The sequence below is a fragment of the Mandrillus leucophaeus genome, unplaced genomic scaffold (assembly GCF_000951045.1).
Source record: "Mandrillus leucophaeus isolate KB7577 unplaced genomic scaffold, Mleu.le_1.0 Scaffold1208, whole genome shotgun sequence".
Lineage (NCBI taxonomy): Eukaryota > Metazoa > Chordata > Mammalia > Primates > Cercopithecidae > Mandrillus > Mandrillus leucophaeus.
The window spans coordinates 8,269-30,603 of record NW_012100410.1 but is presented as its reverse complement, the minus strand read 5'-3'; the positions used below and the strand labels follow the sequence as shown (position 1 = coordinate 30,603).

At 35.7% G+C, this 22,335-nt stretch overlaps 1 protein-coding gene across 1 annotated transcript in view; it reads right to left on the bottom strand.

Annotated features, from left to right (window-relative positions):
• LRRC7 (leucine rich repeat containing 7) overlaps positions 1-20,757 on the bottom strand; it is a 148,754-nt gene extending 127,997 nt beyond the window's left edge. The window contains exons 1-3 of the mRNA XM_011970638.1: positions 20,686-20,757; positions 14,774-14,918; positions 6,704-6,776 (exon numbers count right to left, since the gene is read on the bottom strand). Coding sequence (XP_011826028.1) covers positions 6,704-6,776; positions 14,774-14,918; positions 20,686-20,718 — 251 coding nt within the window. The 5' untranslated portion in view covers positions 20,719-20,757. The remainder of the gene's footprint in view (positions 1-6,703; positions 6,777-14,773; positions 14,919-20,685) is intronic.
• Positions 20,758-22,335: the final 1,578 nt, after the last annotated feature.

The window sequence follows — 22,335 nt, the reverse complement described above, 5'->3', positions numbered from 1 at the left end:
TTCCTGTTTGATAGTTTTCCTTCTAACAGTCAGGACCCTCAGCTGTAGGTCTGTTGGAGATTGCTTGAGGTCCACTCCAGACCCTGTTTGCCTGGTTGTCAGCAGCAGAGGCTCAGTTGAAAATGCAGAAATCACCGGTCTTCTGTGTCGCTCGCGCTGGGAGTTGGAGACTGCAACTGCAGCTGTTCCTATTCAGCCATCTTGCTCCGCCCCCCATGATTTCTTAACTAATGAAAAATATGGAAACATTTCATGCATGCAGGAGTAAGTACTGCAAATAATATTTGTTCACAGCACATAAACAGTCACAATTCTGAAATGCTGGGGAAGGAAGTAGAGGAGGAAGTAGGCAGTGAAGGAGGATGGCTCTTAAATTGGTATCATTAGTGGTTTTGTGCTTTAACTGAAATCTTATATGATCATCAATGAAATTCCATTTGATCATTTCTTTGTACTTTTCTCAATAACTGTGCAAATGAGAAGATGCCTTTATTACTCTGGCAAATGCATTACTTTTTTTTCTTTTCTTTTTTAAACTGCTCTAAGTTCTTTGACTTGAAAACCAACTACTATGATTCAAAACAGTTTATTCTTCAGGACTCTGTCACAAAGCATGGAAACAATTTCAAACACCTCATCTCCTAAGAATAGATGTTGTAAGTTTAAAAGATATATGTTATGGACTGAACGCTTCCCTCCAAAATTCATATGTTGAAGTGTTAACCCCCAATGTGATGGTATTTGGAGATGGGCCTTAGGGAGATAATTTAGAGTTGGATAAAGTTATAAGGGTGGGGCCCTCATGATGGGATTAATGCCTTTGCAAGAAGAGAAACTGGGGCCTGTTCTTCCCTCCGACAACCAACCTATGCAAAGAGGAGGTCATGTAAACTCACAGCGACATGGTGGCCACCTACAAGCCAAGAGAAGAGGGCTCAGAATAGAACCTACCTTGCTGGTGCCTTGGACTTGGACTCCCCAGCTTCCACAACTGTGAGAAGTAAACATCTATTGTTTAAGCCACCCCATCCATGATATTTTGTTATGTTAGCCCGAGCAGACTAAGACATTGTACTATTACTACATTTGCAAATACTTACAAAATATTTTTCTTTTTTAGAACCAGATATTTCATTCATGTAATATAACTAAACCTCATATAGATGAACATAAGCAATGATCAATAAATAAATATCTTTTTGGATTTTACTATTAATAAAATAATGACTGTAATAATTTATTGAAGGCTATCTAGTTCTAAGTGCCACAACAATTTCTGACAATTATTATTTCCATTTTACAGATGAGAAAAATGTGGCTCAGAGACATGAAATGACTTGTCATGGTCAGTTAGTTTATGGGTGGAGGAGCCAGGATCAAAACTGAAGTCTAGTTCCAAGGCTTGCAAACAATCCTCTGTGCCATACTGTCTTGGCACAATGAAGGAGATGAGCAACATTCAAGACATGATCCAGCCCTCAAGGAGCCTATATTCTAGTTGAGAAAACTTGGAAAAATAAGCAAAAAGTTAAATGATGATACAAAAGATAAACATGAGACTGATATTATATCTGGAAAAAGAAATAAGTTAGTAGTGTTTCTTTAACTTGTATACGGAGTCCTCCAAAATTATTTGTCCATGAAGCTTGCTTTTATGTCATAGCTATTAATGACCCTTGGCAAGTCACCTCACATCTCAAAGCCACATGTTACCCTTCAGACCTCTGAAGCCCATAGAGAGGAAGGGATTTATTTAGCTTTGCATAGACACTTAGATTTCTTGATTCCTAGTCCAGCAATCTTTCTGTTTGACCATACTCTATGAAGGAACAGCTTTTAAAAATACCCATTCAGATTTCTAAGTTTTCATTGCTTTTATCCAAGACACAAAGCTAAGAAGATAAGGCTCAGAGTGCGGTAGTACCTCCTTTGCAGTGTACCTCCTTTGCAGGTAGACTTATGGTACCCATTGAATGACCAAATATGAAGTTATTTACTCAATGGGTGACTCAACGACCATATATATAAAGAGGCATCACATATAGTTCAGTTAACAGCTTGGCATTGAAGTCTGGTGACTTCTCTCTGCCTTTGTTTCTGTATCTGTTGATAGTGACATAATACATATCATATAGTGCTAACGAGGCCTTTAAGTAAATAAGATAATACCTGTAAAGAAAGCACCAAACATGAGGTCTGGAACACCGTGAGTACAAAAAAAGGCATACATTATCATTTTTATTTGATATTAAACTCTTAGAGCTGCTGAAACTCCTAGGCACATAGTAAAGTTCAGCAAAAAAAAAATAACTAATTTTACAAGCCATTTGGCACAAAAGTCATGGAATCCATTTTAACTGTGAAAAATGAATTCTTCCAGGAGTTTTTAAGATAAGTCTGAAATATTGAAATATTCTGTGTGCAGAATAAGAATATTTTTGGTCACTGTATCTGGTCCTCACATTTCTAGGCTTTCATTGCCCCAAGTTACAGGTAGAATGTTTCATTAAAAACATAAATCATTTGGCAATTTATGAAACTTTTATTTTTGATAAAACTTTTTAATACTTTTAAGATAATTATCCAGTAAAAACTAAAATGAAAATAAAATGAAGTATGTGAATAACCTAGCATCCATATTCACTTACATAATTTCTCTATTTCTTATTTTGCATTTTAACTCTGAATCAAGGCATTCAGTAGGAAAGTAGGTGCATGACAGTTCTAAATATGAAGCCATACTCATTACAAACATCATTAATGTTTGATATTTTCATCCTCTTACTAAAGAACACTGATTTCGATTTCTATATAGTTGTTCTGATAACTATACAACTACTATAATGGAATCAAAAACAAAAGTAGGTTAGGATCTAGTGTTAATAATTTTCAGAAACTATAGAATTCTGGAGCTGGGAAACAAAAACGATCTTCATTGAGGTGAGGTATATACATTATGAGACAGAATAAAATAATGAGATGACATAAAATTATAAGTTGTGAAAAGTAGCATGAAAGAAACAGCAGGAACAGGGACAGGAAATTTGCTGGTGATTATATTGGTGGAAGTTCATTTAGGGACGGCCTCACTGTGGAAGAGATATTTAAATCTAGATCTATGGTCTTGTTATTCACAATGTTTCCCATGAATCTGCAGCATTTTTTTACATCACCTGGGAGCTTGTGACAAGGGCAGAACACAGGCCCTTCAGGTCCCAGACCTACTGGATCAGGACCTGCCTTTTAAACAAAATTCCCACATAATTTGAATGCTCACTGAAGTTTAAGAGTACAGATCTAGAAGATGTGAAGTAGTTAGCCTCATGAAGAGTGGGGAAAGAATATTTCAGGTAGAGGTAACAACAAATCAGAAAGCCCTGAGACGGGGAAAAGCCCGGCTTACTGGAGGCACAGGAGAAGGGCCAGTATGACTGAAGCCTAGTGAACAAGAAGAGTGGTACGATTATTGAATGGCAGATGTGACTACAGTCATGTGTCACTTAATGACTGGGATGAATTCTGATAAATATATCATTAGGTGATTTCATCACTATGTGACCGTTATAGATGTAGGTACACAAACCCAGATGGTGTAATCTATTACACACCTACATTATATGATATAACCTATTGTTTCTAGTCTACAAAACTATACAACATGTGATTGTACTGAATACAGTAAGCAATTGTAACACAATGGTATCTATTTGTGTATCTAAACATATAAAAGGTACAGTAAAAATACAGTATTATAATCTTATGGGAGCACAGTCGTATATGTGGTCCACTACTGGCATGACCGTACTATCACTATCATCAGGCCCGTCTGTATAGGCTGTTTATACATTTTATAATAAAATTTCTTAACTTTGTAGCATGAATTTTTTGTTATATTCTGGCAATGTTTCCCCAGTAATTAGTAGGAAAGCCCTATAGCAAAGACCCCTAGACATTTGTGTCCTCGAAGGCAAGTAGGGTGGGAATTGAAAGTACTCCTCTACTCTGAAGCCATCATTGAGGAAAGAGTCCAGAACTAGAGTGGGTGGCAGCAGCAGCTTTCTGGGCTCCTGGTGCCTCAGTGAGGAAGAGCACAGTGTGCCAATAAGTCTGGAAGTGGAATGGGAGCTGTACAGAAGAAGAGCTGGGCCTATGGTCCCACACTTTTGGATACTCTATTTCTCAAGTAGTTACATCCTTACTTCAGATGATTTAAAAAAAAAATTTCTGGAAGATGTACATCACAAATTTCTTCTGCTTTTTTCCTATAAATCACAGTTCCACATCTCTCATGCTGGTTGCCCTCTTGTCAATTGATACAGATGAAGTCCAGAACTGACAGAATCAGAAGTGTCAGAGGACACCTGAACTATTAGTACCTATTATTTTTGAGTGGATACTTCCGTCTACCCAGCTAATGCTTCAGTGGTTTTCTGGACAGTTCCATTATTATATTGGCTATACTGATTATGGCCAATCAAATCACTGATTTCTCCCTACTTCTCCAAGAATCTCTATTAAGTTCTATTGGGTCTTTCAACAAAGCACCCACTCTGTTCAGCTTTTGAAATATTGCTTCTGTCATCGAACGTAAGTATTTTTTCTGGCTTTGTGGTATCTGAAAATTTAATAAGAATGAGAAGCTTTCAATAAGAAGCTTCACTATTCTGCCTTCTCAGTGTTATAGATGCTCTAATTCTCAGTCACTCACCCTGCTTTTCTGGAATAAGCTTTTTGTCCAAGCAAGTGAAAGCTGCTGACAGCCAACTGATGTTTCCATATCTGTTCCTTTTGAATATAGTAGTATAAAAGCTTATACCAAGTTATTATTTAAACAGTTCAGTTTTCTCCACATTTATAATTCAACTACCAGGAAGATTTCAAAGGACATGACTAAATTCTGGTGGTAGCATAAAAACTAAGACTGACTGTAGTTTAGGCTGTGTGTACAGAGCCAGGCTGCAAGCCCCGCTTGGCTGCTGGGGAGGAGACAGAGTTAGAGCTTCAGGTTGCCTGTTCCTGAGGCAAAGTCTGGCATGTGGTTCTGTTGGTGAAGGTCAGAGGCAGGAACTTGCTTTGGGGTATGATGGGAGCTCAAGGCACACATGTATCCAGTGTTGGTCATGGGCTGAAACCAGACTCCAGAAAAAGCTGGGAGGTCCTCACCTGGGAGGTCAAGAGGCCAAAATTCTGGCTAAAAATTACCAACAAATCTAGTTCTCAAGATGACCAAAATCAGGGTTATACTTCCTACTGAAAAAGCTATCTTTCTTTGTCTATTTTTAGGCTATTGACACTTTTTAATTTGTCTTCAAAGAGCCAGGGTACTTTCATAAGAAATATGAACATAAGTGGCAAATACCAATCATGATGTAAGCAGGGATAAAAGAAGCTGAATTCAGTTTCCCCTGAGTATTGACCCAAAGAAGAAAGATTAGTGCCTATCTTAGTGCCTGCTTTTAAAAAACACCGGGCTGATAAAGATAGATAGTTTTGTGTACCCTTAAAGTTAAGTTCTCTCTGCTCTATACTGGAGAAAATGCAAGTAACTGTAGAGAGAAACACACTGTAGAGTGAGGGCATTAAAATAAAAAAAAATGGTTGAGAATTTTACTACTCTTCAAAGTCTGAACATCTGAGTTTGAATTTTAGCAAGTTGCTCCACTCTATAAAAGTTAAACTTTCTAGATCAGGGGCTATATGCTGACTTGGCAGGTGATGAGGGAGTGATGGGGAGGAGGATTGGGGGAGAGGTGACAGACATTTTCGCTGTCTTCATTGCAGTGGTGATAGTTTCAAGGCTTCTTAGCAATGTCAAAGTTTATCAAATTGTAGACTTTAAATGTGCAGTTTTTTGTATGTCAATTATGCTTAATAAAAAGCTATTTAAAAAATAAGGCTTTCCCTTCTTGAGAATACCAAATTTGTTAAATTAAGAATTTATATGATTCTTCACATTAAGATGTAGGGCAAGATCTCAATAAAATGCTCTTACATAATTTCAGAATGAAGACAGCCTCTATTGATTTCTCATTTTACACGGATTGTAAACAATAGTACTTCAGTGGAACATTGATAATATATATAGTTCTTAAAGAATTGTAAACGAAATGTTAATGACAATATAAAATTAGAAAGAAATTATTATCAAATAAATGGAGTATATTTTATCTTTAAAAGGCAATGTTAGACTTTCATCTTGAAGTTTTAAAAAATGCTAGTTAAGCAGATGCTTTTCTCTTTAGCTTCTAAAAATACATTAAGATTCTATGAATATCAAATGTTACTAATAGTGTAATGGTAACATATACATATTGCAGAGCCTTATAAAAATTGGTTTAATTTTGCAAGAAATAGTCAAGTGAATTCAGAGCTGCTACACAGTCAAAAACATCAAACTAATAATATCTGAAAAATACCAGCAAGAGTATAATTGAAGGTCTGGGTAATCATTTTGCTTGTGAAAGTTTCATGGGTAAACATTTCTCATGATATTATAAAGTTGGATGGCAAATGCAATGTTTAGATATAAAATTAAATTAAGACACATACAAATATATATAAATAAAATATAGTTTAAAATAAGCTGACAGATGAACAGGATTATTGGTATCTTTAGTAGAAAACGTTTTGAAGTAGAAAACTCAATATATCCTTTAGTTTCTGGCTTTAGAGAGGCTGACTGGTATGAAAAGTTGGCACTTACTTTCCGATTGTATTGGGTAGCATTGTAAGTTGATTGTCATCTACTTTTAGAGTAGTTAGTTTTTTCAAAAGTCCTAAAACAGAGAAGAAGGTTGATTAATACATAAAAGCAGATTTATGACAGAAAATGTTATATAAAAGAAATCAAATGAATCACTTGTGTTGAATGCTTGGCATGCTAATTGGCCACACTCTGCTAATACACACTCATAAAACTGACATTTGTGTGTAGTATAATTTCGACCTTCTAGTTGCAAAAAAATGCGTACATCAATGACAGTTCAAGAATAAAAATGCACAGAAATAAACAAAACATACAGCTCCACATACACCCCAGTTGACACTAATACTACTACATTTCCCTTTTGTATTCTACAGCAAATGGACCAGTTGAAATTTTTCAAGCCAGCTGTGATTTAATATTTAATTAACTCCTAAGCAGTAATAACTAACATCCCTGTTGTGATACAAATTGGAAACAAATCTGAATTGAGCCCAGTGATCAACAAAAATGAATACTGAAGTATTGCAATGCAGTGGTTATAATTATGTTCTTGGAAATTTACAATGTATGACCTCATATTCTTTTTGGCACCATAAATCCTGCCTTGGATCAGCAATAAGCACAAAAACTTAGAACTGGCCAGGAATTTAAGTTACAACTATTTATCTTTCACTATCTGATTTACGGCCTCCATACCCTTAACGGCTTGCTCTCTTCCCAGGGCTTTAATGAGCAATAGCCACACAGTAATTGAAGAACAGTTGCATTTGGCATAATCAACTTCCTTACCCAACCATAAAATAACCTACAATATTGATATGGCTTAAATAGTCCAAATCCAAGGGCAAAGGATTAACACTTAAATTTCGTTTTACATTGGAACTACATACATACACTATAGAATGCTCCATTCTGCAAAAAAAAAAAAAAAAGTGTTCTAATTGGCATAGTAAGTTTCATGGTCAAATATGTTTTGAGAGACACCAAATTAAACAAAATAAACAAAAAAACCACAAAATTTAATTTTGTTTAATTTAATCCTAGTTTTTCTAGGAGCTTTTAATATACTAATGTGACTCTCCAGAGTTATTATGGAATTCGTGTGTGTGTGTGTGAGGGGGTGGTGGTGCACAACATGTTGTCGAGCTAGTTTCTGGGAACATGTTTTGAGAAACTGGCTATAAATCATGCTCATATTTCTCAAGTGTTTTGAGGGTTCCTCAAAGGCATAGAGTAAATCACAAAAAGTCTGAAATAAAGCTGTGGCTGCACTTCACATTTCAGTATGTTCTATTACGTATTCTTCAGAAGCACTCAGAATCTCTACTGCAGTAGAGAGAAATGTTATCACTATCAGACTGTTATAAGTAAATACCTGGGAGCTGAATACATCAGCTTGAAAACAGCATCACCTGGGAAAGGGACAATTCACACTGTGGCAATTTATCATTGAAGTCTGAACATCTACTGCCATATCCATCTATGTTCAAAAGGTAATTGAATCATTTTAGCTTCTCTAGAGCGTATATTAAAATATCAGCCTTGGAAGTATAAAAGAACACCTGAGCTTGTTTTTCAGTTATGGAAAGAAAACAGGGAAGTATGAATTATAGTTAAGTTTTTTGTGATTTGGTAGCTTGGATCAGACGAGCACCCTGCCTGCCAGTGGAGCTGGAGGTGGGTTGATGGTCTCAACATCACTCAACTGGGTCACAAGAAGCTTGGGAGTGGGTGACAGATGGCTGAGCAAACATCACAAAGTCAGGGTGCAAAGTACTTTCAGAGGATCATGGTCTCCAGGTCTGAAGTAATGCAGAGAAAACCCTGAGGCAGGTTAGGGCCTAAGGCTAAATGCTGATGTGACAGATTTTCCTGAAGATTACAGTAGTGGCTCTCACAAGAAGCTTCTGTTAAGTGCATCTTTTTCAATATTTTTAAAGGTTGAAGCAATTTAGTTCCCGCTCAGCTCCAAGTCTGTGGGTTTAAAGGAATTTCACTCATCTGTGATGTGGCTATTTTGCCAACACTCATATTCCATCCAAGAGGATACTCTTTGGACAGTCTGGAGCTTCTGTAGAATCATGACTGCTCCTGAGATGAAATTAGGCTGCAAGCCTCACCCTTGTTGCTCATGTCTTCCTCTGGCAGATAATATATTTATTGCATTTCTATATCATATGCACTTGGACTCTTTTCTCTAGAGTAATCAAAGGTATTTTATCCTATTCCTTCTCTCTACTTGTGCACTTCTCCAAGTCTCCATCTCTTCATCCTATACTCTCAACTAAGAAATACTGAAGAGATAGAAAAAGAAGGCCTTTTCCTATAATTTTAACTATATACACATATATATGATCAGCATCAATATATTAAACATTAATTTACTAATATTTACATTTACAAATATACAATAGAACTTTGAAAGCAAATAGTTGTGCACTCATCAAATCTAAGATTATAATAAATATTATATTATTACAATAGTTGTTTACTATATGTCAGGTACTGTTACTACTATTACTTAATAGATGATGAAACTGAGGCACGATTACTTGTCTAAGGTCACATAGCAAGTAAGGTAGAAAAGCCAGAATCAGATCTCTAAGTAACCTAACTATAAAGCCCGTGCCCTTAACCTGTAAGGGAGTAAGATAAATTATTAAGCAAAATTTTTTTCTTTATTTTTACTTTTCTTTATTGAGTTTCTCTGCTATCCAAAGATTATTAAAACTCTCCATCTAGAAGAGGAAAAGAGTCCCTTTCATTTGCCCTGGAACCAGCACAGGAAAAGTGACTCAGTATACAGGGCTTGTTGTTGAGTATATCACTCCATTCAAATACCCTATCGCTGCAGAGGAACTAAAAAAGGCATGAAGAAAGTAAAGATTTTATTTTAGTTGGCATATCCCTCTGTTAATACCGTGAAGACTCTTATCTTTTATTCTTTTAAACGTTGGTAGTCCAATAGATAATCCACGCTCCAAATAAGGAGGACACAATGCAATTCGCCATGCAATTATCACCAGTGAACCATTCTAGGACCTCAGAACAGAGCTCTCAGTTTCCTATTCCAGATATTTATTTTGATCAAGAAAGGGAATTCTCTGAGCAGAGTCAGTTACTCTACATCTATAATCAGGGACTGTGGCAACTCTGCAGATGTAAAAACACAAATTTCCCTGACAGGTCAATAAGGTCCAAAGATAGTTCAAGGAGTAAGCTACTACAACAGTTACTTTGAGAAGCATTCAGGTCATAAATGAAGGTGTAAAATATATAATACCACCTACCTATCCTAGTGTGTCATATGCCAATCCAGTGTCTAGCTTGATATTCTCTGTTACCCATTACATGCTGACTTCTTCAGACCAGAAGGCTAATTTCCTAGTTTGCTTTCTTAAAGGAAACTATTTTATACAAACAATTATATCATGTTAATAATAATGCTTCATTTTCTACCAGTTTTTTTTTTTTTTTTTGAGACAAGGTCCCATTCTGTCACCCAGGTTGAAGTGCAATGGTGCTATTATAGTTCTCTGCAACCTCTGAACTCCTGGGCTCAAGCAATCCTACTGTGTCAGCTTCCCTAGTAGTTAGGACTGCAAGTGTGTGCCACTGTGCCTGGTTAATTTTTAAATTTTTTTTGTAGAATTGGGGACTTGCTATGTTGCCCAGTCTGGTAACGAACTCTATTGCCTTTGTAAAATCAAACTTTCTGTGTTTTGTTTTAGATATGTCTCATAACCACAATATAGCTGAACTTGAAATTCTGGATCTTTTAACAGAATAAGTTTAATCCATTAAATCTATTACATTTGTTGTGATTTATGACAATTTGAATTTATTTTTACCATCTTATTTTATAACTTCTATTTTATCATTTTTTCACATTTTATTTTTCTTTCTTCCACCATATGAATATTTTCTTTCAGAACTTTTCCTCTCCTCTCCTGGTTTGGAAGTATCAGTTTCATTTCTATTAAGTAGATACATTTACATTTTTAACATATCTATTTAACTGAATATTTCATGCAAAGTTATGCAGTATTTCTAGCCTCTGCTTGAATAAGATAAGGTCCTTCACATTCCTTAATCCTGTCTAACATTGCTCTACCCAGTTCTTTATTTCAACATTTTAAATATAAAAGATTCATCTTTTACAGGCACTAATTATTTAGATATAACAACATCATTTACCAAATTGAGTAATTTAATTAATTTAATTTACCAACTTAAGTTGGTAAATTTAGTTACTCAATTTACCAAATTAAGTTGGTAAATTTGGTAAAGCTTGCCATTGCTTTATGTATTCACTTCCTTCCTTCTGAGTTTTTTTGTTTTCTGAGTGAAGTACATCTTTTAAGAGCAGATTCTCTTATTCTTGGTATATGTTCAAATATATCTGTTGCGCGCTCACTCTTGAATGAATGTTTAGTTGGGTATAGAAATTCAGTCTGCCTGTGATTAACCTTCAGTATTCTGGAGATATTACACCACTGTCCAGAAGATATTGTCACTGATGACAATTATGACTTCTCTAATTATTATTTTGTAGATAAGCTCTTTTTGTTCTATGGCAGCTTTAAACAATATTTTTCTTTGTCCTTGTAGTTTCAGAACAATGAGCCAGTGCAAATTTATTATATTTATCTCTTTTAGCACTATGCATTTAGTATGATATATTAGTTGTGTATTTAATGCTGAAAAATAGTATCAACTGTTTTCTCTTTGAATAGTTCCTCTTTTCCATTTATTCTGTTCTGTAGTTCTGGAATTCTGTATTTATTCCTGGAGAATGTAATTTTTTTTGCTTTTTTCATTTTTAGAATGCAATTTCTATTCTATTCCCTGTGTCTCTTAAGTCATCTTTAATATTTCTTATTAACAAATTTCTATGTGCCTGTTCTGTTCCTCAGCACTGTCTTCCAACTTACAAATTTTTTACCTGACTATACATACTTTCTTCATTATAGCTGAATTGTATTTTAAAATTTCCCTACATGGTATTTCATACCTAAGGTGGTATTTTAATTTCCAAGATTTATTTTTCAAAATTTATTTTTGAAAACTTTATGGCAAATTAAAATTGTAAATAATTATCAGGTACATAGTGATGCAGTGGTATCACTTTAGAATGATTGAATCAAGCTAATTAACATATCTGTACATTTAATCATTTATTCCTCCTGTCTAACTGCAACTTGGTACCCTTTGACCAATATCTTCCTTTTCATTTTCAGGATTTTTAATTGATTCTTTTTCTTAACCATCTATTTTTAGTCGTAGCTCATATTTTTGTTTGATAAGTCATATTATTGTATTTCAGCATTTTAAATATAAAAGAATCCTCTTTTACTGGCACTAATTATTTGGATATAACAACTAATTGTTATTCTTTTATCTATTTGAGGTTCTATACATACTTAAAATAATTTTTATATTGGTTGATAACTTTTATTTCCCTTAGGGTAAATTCTGCTATTTGGTTGAATTTTTGGTTGTCAAAGCAACATTAGTTTCCTTCAACATTTTTGTTTGCAAGCTCATCTGTGAGGGTGAACGTTTCCCCCTTCACTATGCTCACCTCTCCCTGTTTGGCAGTTTTCTGGTTACCTCCACCTGACCCCCAGGTTTCTGGAGTTCAGAACCAGTCTTATATTAGCAATGTTGGTGGTCTTATCCTTTGTGGATGCTGCAGATTCAGTCCAAGCCAGTTTGTGACTTGCCATAGTTTTCCGCAGTAAATTTTCTGTTGTTTCCCTTTTCTCTAGCTCCACATACTAGCTGTAAATTTTTTCAGTCCCTTTTCACAGAAAAGAGGTCCCGCCTTAATCTTCTGTAAGTTCTGATTCCTCTGTTGTGTTTAAGGTCCTTCTATTTCTTATTTCACTGTAAGAACCAAACTCACAGCTGCTGTTTGTGGTTTGTAGCCCATCAGGCCTGGGGATATTGCTGGCTTTCCATTCTATCACAGGTTCAGGTTGATGTTCATTCTTCTTAAGCAAAGATAATTTTTCTTTTTTAAAAATCAGAATTTATTTTTCCGGAGATGGAGTCTTGCTATGTTGCCTAGGGTGGACTTGAACTCCTGGGCTCAAGCAATCCTCTTGTCTCAACCTTTTGAGTAACTGGGACTGTTGGCACATGCCACCATGCCTGGGTGAGTGTGGCTAAACTATTTTATTTACTTAGTGTTCAAACAGCACATAGAATATGCCAGGCACAGTTCTTGGCACTGAGGAGTCAGTAATGAAGAAAAATATGTTCTTTGAATATATATAGTTTTTATATTTTCATGATATATTTAAAATGGTATGGGATGGTGGTTGAGTAGGGGTGTAAGGTTATGTATTAAGTTGCTCTGTCATCTTGACCAGTGGATATTCTCTATAATCATACTTCTTTACCTGTTACAACATAAACCAGTATTTCCTTAATTTGTCTGATCACAAGTCTCATCTATGATGTTTAATAAAAATACAGATCAGGGGGCTTGTCTCATTTACTGAATCAGAATCTTAAGAGACAAAGCCTAGAAATGTGGAAGTGTTTAATAAAACTCTCAGTTAAGACCCATGATTGAGCAAGTTAGAGAAATACCATTATAAAATATGTGATTTTGTAAATAAAAAGTCAACAATTCTAGAAAGAAAGAAAAGATAGACCACAATTTTGCTAAAACTAATGTTCTTTATCAGCCTCAAAGAATGGCTAAATAGAAGTAATAATGCATTGAAGAAAAATTTGGGAAATTGCCTCATCTTCAACTGGATTATCTAGGATATGGCTTAATTTTTAAAAAGTTACACGTTCTGGAACTTAATAATGATTAAAAATTTACAAGTAGTATGTGGAGCTAGGGAAAACGGGAACAGAAAATTCACTGTGGAAAACTATGGCAAGTCACACGCTGGCTTGGACTGGATCTGCAGCATCCACAAAGGATAACAGCACCACATTGCTAATATAAGACTGATTCTGAACTTCAGTCAGTCTTAATAATGATTAAGTTCCAGAACATATAACACATCTGTTTCAAAGAGGCTAAAATCTATGTTACAAAGTTAAGTGATTTAATGATTACCCTTTTCGTAGAGTTCTCATATAAATACTAACAGCAAGATACCTATAAAAAAACTTACTCCTTATTTAAATTAATCTTTCACTATTTTACTCATATAAATTTTTTTGTTTGTTTGTTTGTTTTCGAGACGGAGTCTCCCTCTATTGCCCAGGCTGGAGTGCAGTGGCGTAATCTTGGCTCGCTGCAACCACCACCTCCTGGGTTAAAGTGATTCTCCTGCCTCAGCCTCCCTCCTAAGTAGCTGGGACTACAGGCATGCACCACCATGCTAGGCTACTTTTTGTATTTTTAGTGGAGACAGGGTTTCACCATATTGGCCAGGCTGGTCTGAAACTCCTGACCTTGTGACCCACCAGCCTCGGCCTCGCATAGTGCTGGGATGACAGGCGTGAGCCACTGTGCCCGGGCCATATAAACATTCTTAAATGAAAATGTATGAGTGCTTTTTATATACTAACAGGCAAATTATCTGATCTAATGAATCTTAACATGTTAAGGAGATGTGACTTTTTAAAAATAATAGAACTAAGAAGACATTTTATGTTTATACTTTTTATATGTTACTCATATTATACCAATGTTACAACAATATTACAAATAGAATATAGCAACATCTTTTGGATGGAAGCTATTGTAATTCTATCATAATATGAGGATACATACATGATTATTAAATTACTCTAAAGAAAACACACATATTCCTTATAATAACATTTTGCAACTTAGGAGATATAACAATTTTTAAACAATATCAATTTGGTAGGATCATTTTAACAGGAGAGCCTTCTTGAATTTGGACACTAGAGTTAATATTTCACTTAAGATATTTGTTAGATACTATTTTATGATTTCCATAGCACATTTTAAATTGTATTAACATCAGGCTAACAGTATATTACCTATATCTATAGACAAACTATACTTCCAAAAAAGAAAATGGTATATTTGACATAAATATTTGTGACAAAATATTGTATCCTCACCTATAGAGTCAGGCAATTGTTGCAACATATTGGATGACAATAAGAGGTCCTCAAGGGCTTCACATCCCGAAATGTCCATGTCAACTGTTTCTATTCTGTTTTTTGACATATCCAGGTATACCAACATCTTTAACTTCCCTATAGACTTGATGACATTGCATAAACTCAGGGTTAGTTGAGAAACTTTCACAAGACATTTTAAAGTTGTAAGAACCACTACACCGTAAAGTTTATTTTAAAAGCAACCACAAAAATAACAAGTGTTGGCAAGAATGGAGGAATTGTAAACTTCAAACATTGCTAGTAGGAATGTAAAATGGTATAGCCACTTTGCAAAACTGTTTGGCAGTTTCTCAAAATGACTCAACAATAAATAGGCTTATACCAGTATAAGTACACACCACTGATAATAAAAACATATGTACATAAAAAAACTTACACAAATGGTCACAGATGCATTATTCACAATGCCAAAAATTGGTGACAACCCAAATGTCCATCAGTTGATGAACACATAAATCAAATGTGGCATATACATATAATGAAGCATTACTTGGCAATAAAAAGGAATAAAGTATGGATACATGTTACACAATGTATGAACCTTGAAAATGCATGCAAAGTAACAGATGCCAGTCACAAAAAACCACATATTGTATGATTCCATTTATATGATATGTGCAGAATATGCCAATCCATAGAGATAGACAGTTGAGTAGGGTTGCTGGGAGCTGGGTGGATGGGGAGTATGGGAGTTACGGCTAATAGGTTCAGGGTTTCTTTTAGGGGTCATGAAAATGTTCTAAAATTAGATTGTGGTGATGGTTGTACAACTGTGTGAGTAGTCCAAAAACCAAGGAACTGCATATGGTATGTGAATTATATCTCAGTGCAGCAGTTAGAAAACACACAATAACCTTGAAGTTGGCACTGAAAAAAATAAACAACTCTCAACTAAATAAGCTGCCATTGAAACAATGACATTGGCATGTTGATCCTTAAAACTTCAAATGCATAAGAAAGGTTTTAAATTATAATTTTGGAGATGACTCTATTAATCAGGGTCAATGTTTTGCTCATTCAATGGCCCTTTTTGAAGGATCTACTATGTACCAGTATCTGTGTTATGTATTGAAGAACAATCAAGAGTAAGACAGTTAAGTATGGGGACAGACTTGCCATGATGAAGACAAAGCTTTTTATCAATAAGGGGTTCTGAGTAGTGAAGGAAACTTTCAAGTAAGAAACAATTATAATACCCTGTGACAAGTGCAATAAAAAAGCATGTAGTGAATGCCATAGAACAGGGAAGGACTGCAAATGGCCTGGAAGATGCTGCTTGTCAAAAGAAGAGAACCTGTACCTGGAAGGGAGAACAGCATGTATATTTATAAAGTGTGACAAAGCATGCTATGTTTGAGGAAGACTGGGAAATTCAAAGTGGCTGAGTATAGTGATGAAGCTGAGATTACAGGGAGAAGCCGGCTGCTGAAAGGGTTTCTATGTCATGTGAAGAAATGCAAACTCTATTTTATAGGCAAGGAAAGCAAAAGGATTGTACAATGGGGAATAACATGAACAGACTTATGCTTAGAAGAAATAACTTCAGGGAACTTTCAAAAGCTGGAGTCAAGGAGATCTGTTAGAAGGATATAGAAGTATTTTAGCTGTTAGGGCAGCAGAAGTGAGGATGAAGAGGGATGGACTCCAGAGTAAGTTAGAGGTGGAACGACTGGATTAGTAACTGATTTCTGAGGAGAAACCCATATCTTGGGCAAGGAGTGAACATGTGGGTGGGACACGGACTAGAGGAGTTAGGGCAGGGCAAAGGTCTTCATTTTCCTTTTCCTTTAGGGCATGTTTTGTAAATAAATGTTCCACACATTTCAGTTATTCAATGAATGGTTCTTCTGTTTATCTGGTCTACCTGTGCATACTTTACCATCTCTAATTACTTGACAGAGTATAAATAAACAAACACACAATAAGCACATACATTTATTACATACACACAAGCTTGCACTTGGCACTATGCTATATATATATTATTTGATTCAATATTTTATATTTTTGCTACCCAAAATGTGTTCGGCAGACCAGCACATTGACACCATCTGGGGGCTTGCTAGAAATGTATAATCTCTGCCAGGCACGGTGGCTCACACCTGTAATCCCAGCACTTTGGGAGGCCGAGGTGGGCAGATCATGAGATCAGGAGTTTGAGACCAGCCTGACCAACAAGATGAAACCCCGTCTCTGCTAAAAATACAAAAATTGGCTGACTATGGTGGCGGGTGCCTGTAATCCCAGCTACTCAGGAGGCTGAGGCAAGAGAATCCATTGAACCCAGGAGGCGGAGGTTGCAGTGAGCTGAGATCACACCACTGAATTCCAGCCTGGGCAACAGAGTGAGACTCTGCCAAAAAAAAAAAAAAAAAAAAAAAGTATAACGTCAGACTCACCCCAGACCTGCTGAATCAGAATCTGCATTTTAACACATATTAACGATTGGCGATTAAGTCATGTCACATGTTGGATTGCTTGGGAAGCAGAGGCAAAGAGAGAAGTTTTTGAGAGTGTTTAGGATCAACGCCAGTAGAAAGAAAGAGACAGGAAAGAAAGGGAGCAAGATTGGGTAGACAAAGAAGTTGGGCTGTGATGAAGTCTTAAGAAAGTCCTTGGCTGGCACTTCCAAGATCACTGAATTTGGGATTGCCCTGAAGTTGTTCTGAGTAGAGGATGAAGGGCTGAGCCTTTATATACCTGCATTGATTGATCATTGGATGGAGGTCTCTGGGAATGGGGTTATGACCATGAGTGAAGATGTTCTCTTTAGGTGAGGCAATTTCTGAAGAAGGCTGGAGAGCTGCAAGCAGCATTTCCAGAAGCTGAAGGAATAGAGTAAATTCTTCAGTCCTGAAGAAGGATGCATGAGAGCATCTACTATAAGTAACACTCCAAAGTTATCCCATTAATATGGGGTGGAGCTGATTTCAAACTCAATTTTATCAGACTACAGGCTACAAAGCCCATTTGGAGGGCACATATCCTTAATTAACCCCATGCAAATCTCTAGCCCTGCTCCCTCAGCTTCCCATGTGGGTGCAGAGTGTGAGCACAGGCTTGGAGTGACTGAGTATTTGCTAGCTAGAATCAGAGTACTTTGGATGAGACAGAGTTTCTCCTCATGCTTGGAAATGTGTCACTTGGAAAAATACTGTCACTTTACTCATAGCTTTCCATCCCAAGGAACTATCATGTTACCTAAGTTCACTCTTCTTTCCCATTGAGCAATGAAAGAATGATGTGTGTGTGTTTCTTTTTTGTTCCTTGATCATGAGATATCATGAGAAAATTTATTTTCTCCTTGAAGCTTCCTTCATGGCTATCTTCAGCATAATTTAATATTTTGATGTGCAGTTCCTAAACATTCTTTTTGGAATAACACTTTGATGTTGAAAACACTGTATCAAAGCAATCATAGCCTGAGGACTGTAAAGGCATAAATTCTTACAGTCCTTGAGGATACTGAATGGTGATCTCACATCCTCTGGGCATAGAACGGTCTATAGGTGAGCAGTGGACAGCAGATGAAAAGAGTAGAAACCACAAGTAAAAGAAGATACTGGAGTTTGTTTAAAATAAATGTGAATTCAATACATGGTTTAGTCATATTTTGGTTGATTAACCTTAGATTGATGGTCACAAGATAGAACTATGTAAAAGACTAAATATTTGATCATTATCTATTTGCTTCTCTGATTTGTGAAAAACACAGTGGAAAATAATAGCCCAGACTATTCAAAAGTATTCACAAAGTATATTAACTTTATTATGATACATGAACTAAGAAAAAAGTGAATGTGTTTCTTTTCCCCATGGCTAATGATATTAAATGTTTTAATTATTCTGTGAAACTGACATAGGCTGGAGACAGCACTCAAGATGAACCATTCAAAGTCAAGTATTTTGGGGTAACTGAAAAGCAATTCTTTGCCAGCACCAACATCCAGAAAGCCATGGCTATTTCAGGCAGGGAGGTGTAGAGTATTCCCACACAGCGTATAACAAAATACCAAGTGCAAGTACACAAAATAAAGTAGGGAATCTATATAAAGCTAGCAGTACATATGAAAAATCTACTCTCGAGACGGACAAATTAGGCAGCATTATATGCTTTATGGAAGATTTCATCCCTGCCTTTCCACTTAAATAACAAACTTATTGAGAAATTTGGCATGTGAGTTGATTTGCACAGTGGATTTTGGGAATGTAAACATTGTGAAAAGTAAAATTCTCATTTGTACCTTCTATTGGTTCCACAGAGAGCCTTTGGGAGCTTTACAGTCAACAGCAGCCTCTGGCGCTGGTTTGAATTACAGCTCCACCATTTACTGGCTGTGTTATCTTGGGCCAGTTACTTTTTTTGTGTTTTAGTTTCCTCATCTATAAAATGGGGATGGTAGTAGAACTTACTTCATAGGGTTGTTGTAGGGATTCAATGAATCAATATTTGTAAAACAGAGAGAGAATGCTTAGCCCGTGGTAAATGCTATGTAATTTTTAACAAATAAATATATTGAAGAAGAGGTATAAACTTTCAGCTAGGCATACATTCTGATTCTTCAATCTTTGCGCAGGGATTGGTAAGTGTCTTACCTGTGTTGCCTCAGGATTTGTACATACCTTGACTATAGCACAAATCAGGCTCTGCTATGAGTAGTGAAATCCAGATCAGTTTATCCTGCCATGCGTGAGCTTCTCAAACAAATATATTCAAGGTCATTGAATATATTATCTTTGTAACCCTGACATTAGCATAGTTTCTGTTTCATAGAGCTTTATTGGTACATGATTTTTAAATAAATCAGTGAATAATAGATGTGCATATTTTTCTGTTTTGTGTCTGTGATGGTATAAATGTATCTTTTGATAAGAGCATTAATTATTTTTCCATAATCTCTGTTTCAGATTTTCTCCTTTATGTGGTCTTATGCTTGTTCAAAGGCAGAATAAATGTCTTGTTCTTGTTGGTTTTGCTGTCATTTTAAGTAATTTTTAATGTCAATTCAAAAAATAAATAAAACTGGTTTTGAGAATACACATCTAAACCTCTGTGTTGGCTGAAGATTTATTACATATTCACCTGCTGTGCCTACTTAGACCAATGCCAAGAGTTTGGAGTTGTACAAAACAATAGGGAGACTTGTGTTTGCTCGCTCTCTCTCTCTCTCTCTCTCAGTGTGTGTGTGTATGCAAGTGGCAAGGGGCAGTGTTTTATGAGAACATTCTTTTGTTAGATGGAAAAAGCAGGAATAATCATACTCAACGAGTTGACTGGTAAACCTATACTCAGGAGATACTACTGGGCTGGCCTTTAGTCGAGGAAAAAATTTGTCTTTGGTTTAACTTTCTGTTTTTAATACTGTATGATCCTTGCCATTTTCAGAAATTCACATGGGTTCTATTGAAAATCACCTGAACTGAGAGAGATTTTTGTTTTGTAAAAGAGCTCTAATAAAATGAATAAAAACCATTGTCTAGTTACCTGTAAGAATAAGGTTGATTTTGTAAAAATAAAACTTGGTATTATATATAGTATTTTGCTTTTTAAAAATATAACTATAAATTATTTCGGCTTTTAAAGAACAGTAAATGTGGGAAGAGATGACAAATATACTCCAAAGGGAATAAGAAAAATCTTTCTTATATTTTGTACACCTATAACACTCAAAAAGATACACAAAATACTGAAAAAAAATGGTGAAAACACTTGGTGACTGAACACTCCTAATGAGTGTTATTTTAGTTTGAAATACAAACACTGACATTTAAGAGTTGAGATTATGATCAAATACAACAAATGTATAACATAAATATTAGACAACATGGTAGAATAAAAACTTACATACCCCAGGTAACACTTGTAATGCATTATTATCCATCCATAACTCCCTTAAATTTTGTATTTGATCCAGAACTTCAGGCTGGGAGAGAGGTAGGAGGAAGGAGAGAGGAAAAGAAAATTAAATTAGTTTTTACTTATCACAAATATAAAATGTAATTTCTTGGATCTTGAGCTTTTACTTGGGAATCTAGTGTTAATCATCTAAGAAATTCCACCTTTAATCGACCTCTAGCAAAACTGGTATTCCCTGACATAGCCAATTTGGAATTGATCTGGAATCAGTTAGAACAATAATAATAAAATTGAAGATCTATTACTCACATACATTCTGCCTGAATACCTTATAATTACTCTTTGGAGCACTTATTATACTCTATTTGATAAGCATCTGTCTTTGTCACTAGAGTATAAACTTTTGAAGACTGGGGGAATGTTTGTTTTGTAATCACTATATCCTCATATCCCTGTTGCTTACCATGGGCACACAGTAGCTGTGTCTTACTGTGTGTGTCTATTAGTGTGTCTATTAGACTTACTGTGTGTCTATTAGTACCTCACATACAAACATCCATGCACACACAGGAGTTACAGAACTGTGATGAGATAATATTGGGCTGGTGCAAATGTAATTGTGGTTTTGCCATTACTTTCAATGACAAAAAAACTGCAATTATGTTTGCACCAACCTAATACTATGAGTAAGATGAGTAAGACCCAGTGACTTTTAAAAAATCAGTCCCCAAGCTACCACCTGAAGACCTATGGACTTTTAATCCTTTCATTTTGTCAATGAATAATTATTTGTTGAATAGTCGGGGATGCCTACTACATGTAATGCACAATGCAGAACGCACGGTCATATAAACCCCAGTACTTGCCTTGAAATAGCTAATGATTTAGATCTAGATCTAGGGGAGAGAAATATTTATAAATAACTAAAACACAAGGCAGCATATAGGAAAATACTTTAGAATATGTTTTTTAAAAAGTTCAGAGAAGGGACAGAGAGAATATGATCGAAGTGTAATATGTAGTATATAAAGAAACACTTTTTTTTCTCTAACTAGATGCTGTCTCTAAATTCTAACTCCAGGCAGCAGGCTATATAGAGAGAATAGAGGTTGATATTGCTGCCAACATCATAACCTTCCTTGTGGTAGCCTAATTTCTCTCCAAAAATTATTCCCTTCCCTATTCTTAGGCCTGTGCTTCCTTTGAAGCCCATTCCTTTTTTGTTTGTTTGTTTTTTTTTACCACTTTGAGAGATGATTAAGGCCTCAGCTAACTAGTGCATTGTATCCACCTCGCCACAAAGATTGGTCCAGGGATGGGAACATGGCCCATTCAGAACACATACAAAGCAATGAATCTTTGTGACTTCTGGGGAAAACACTTTTGCTTTTCTCTACTGGATATGAAACTGAAACGGTGTGGCCCTGTGAACTTCACGCATGACAAAAAGAGAGCCTGTCTGAGGATGGAGCATTTCTACAGAAAGTAGAGCCAAAGGATAGATCCTGGTAAGATTATATAAGCCTGGAAGGCAGATTTTCTGTTTTTTGTTTTTTGTTTTTTTCTAACTGAAAGAATTATTACTGAAACAACAAAATATAAATCTGTTCAATGAAATTTGGAACCTAATTAGGTTCCAAAT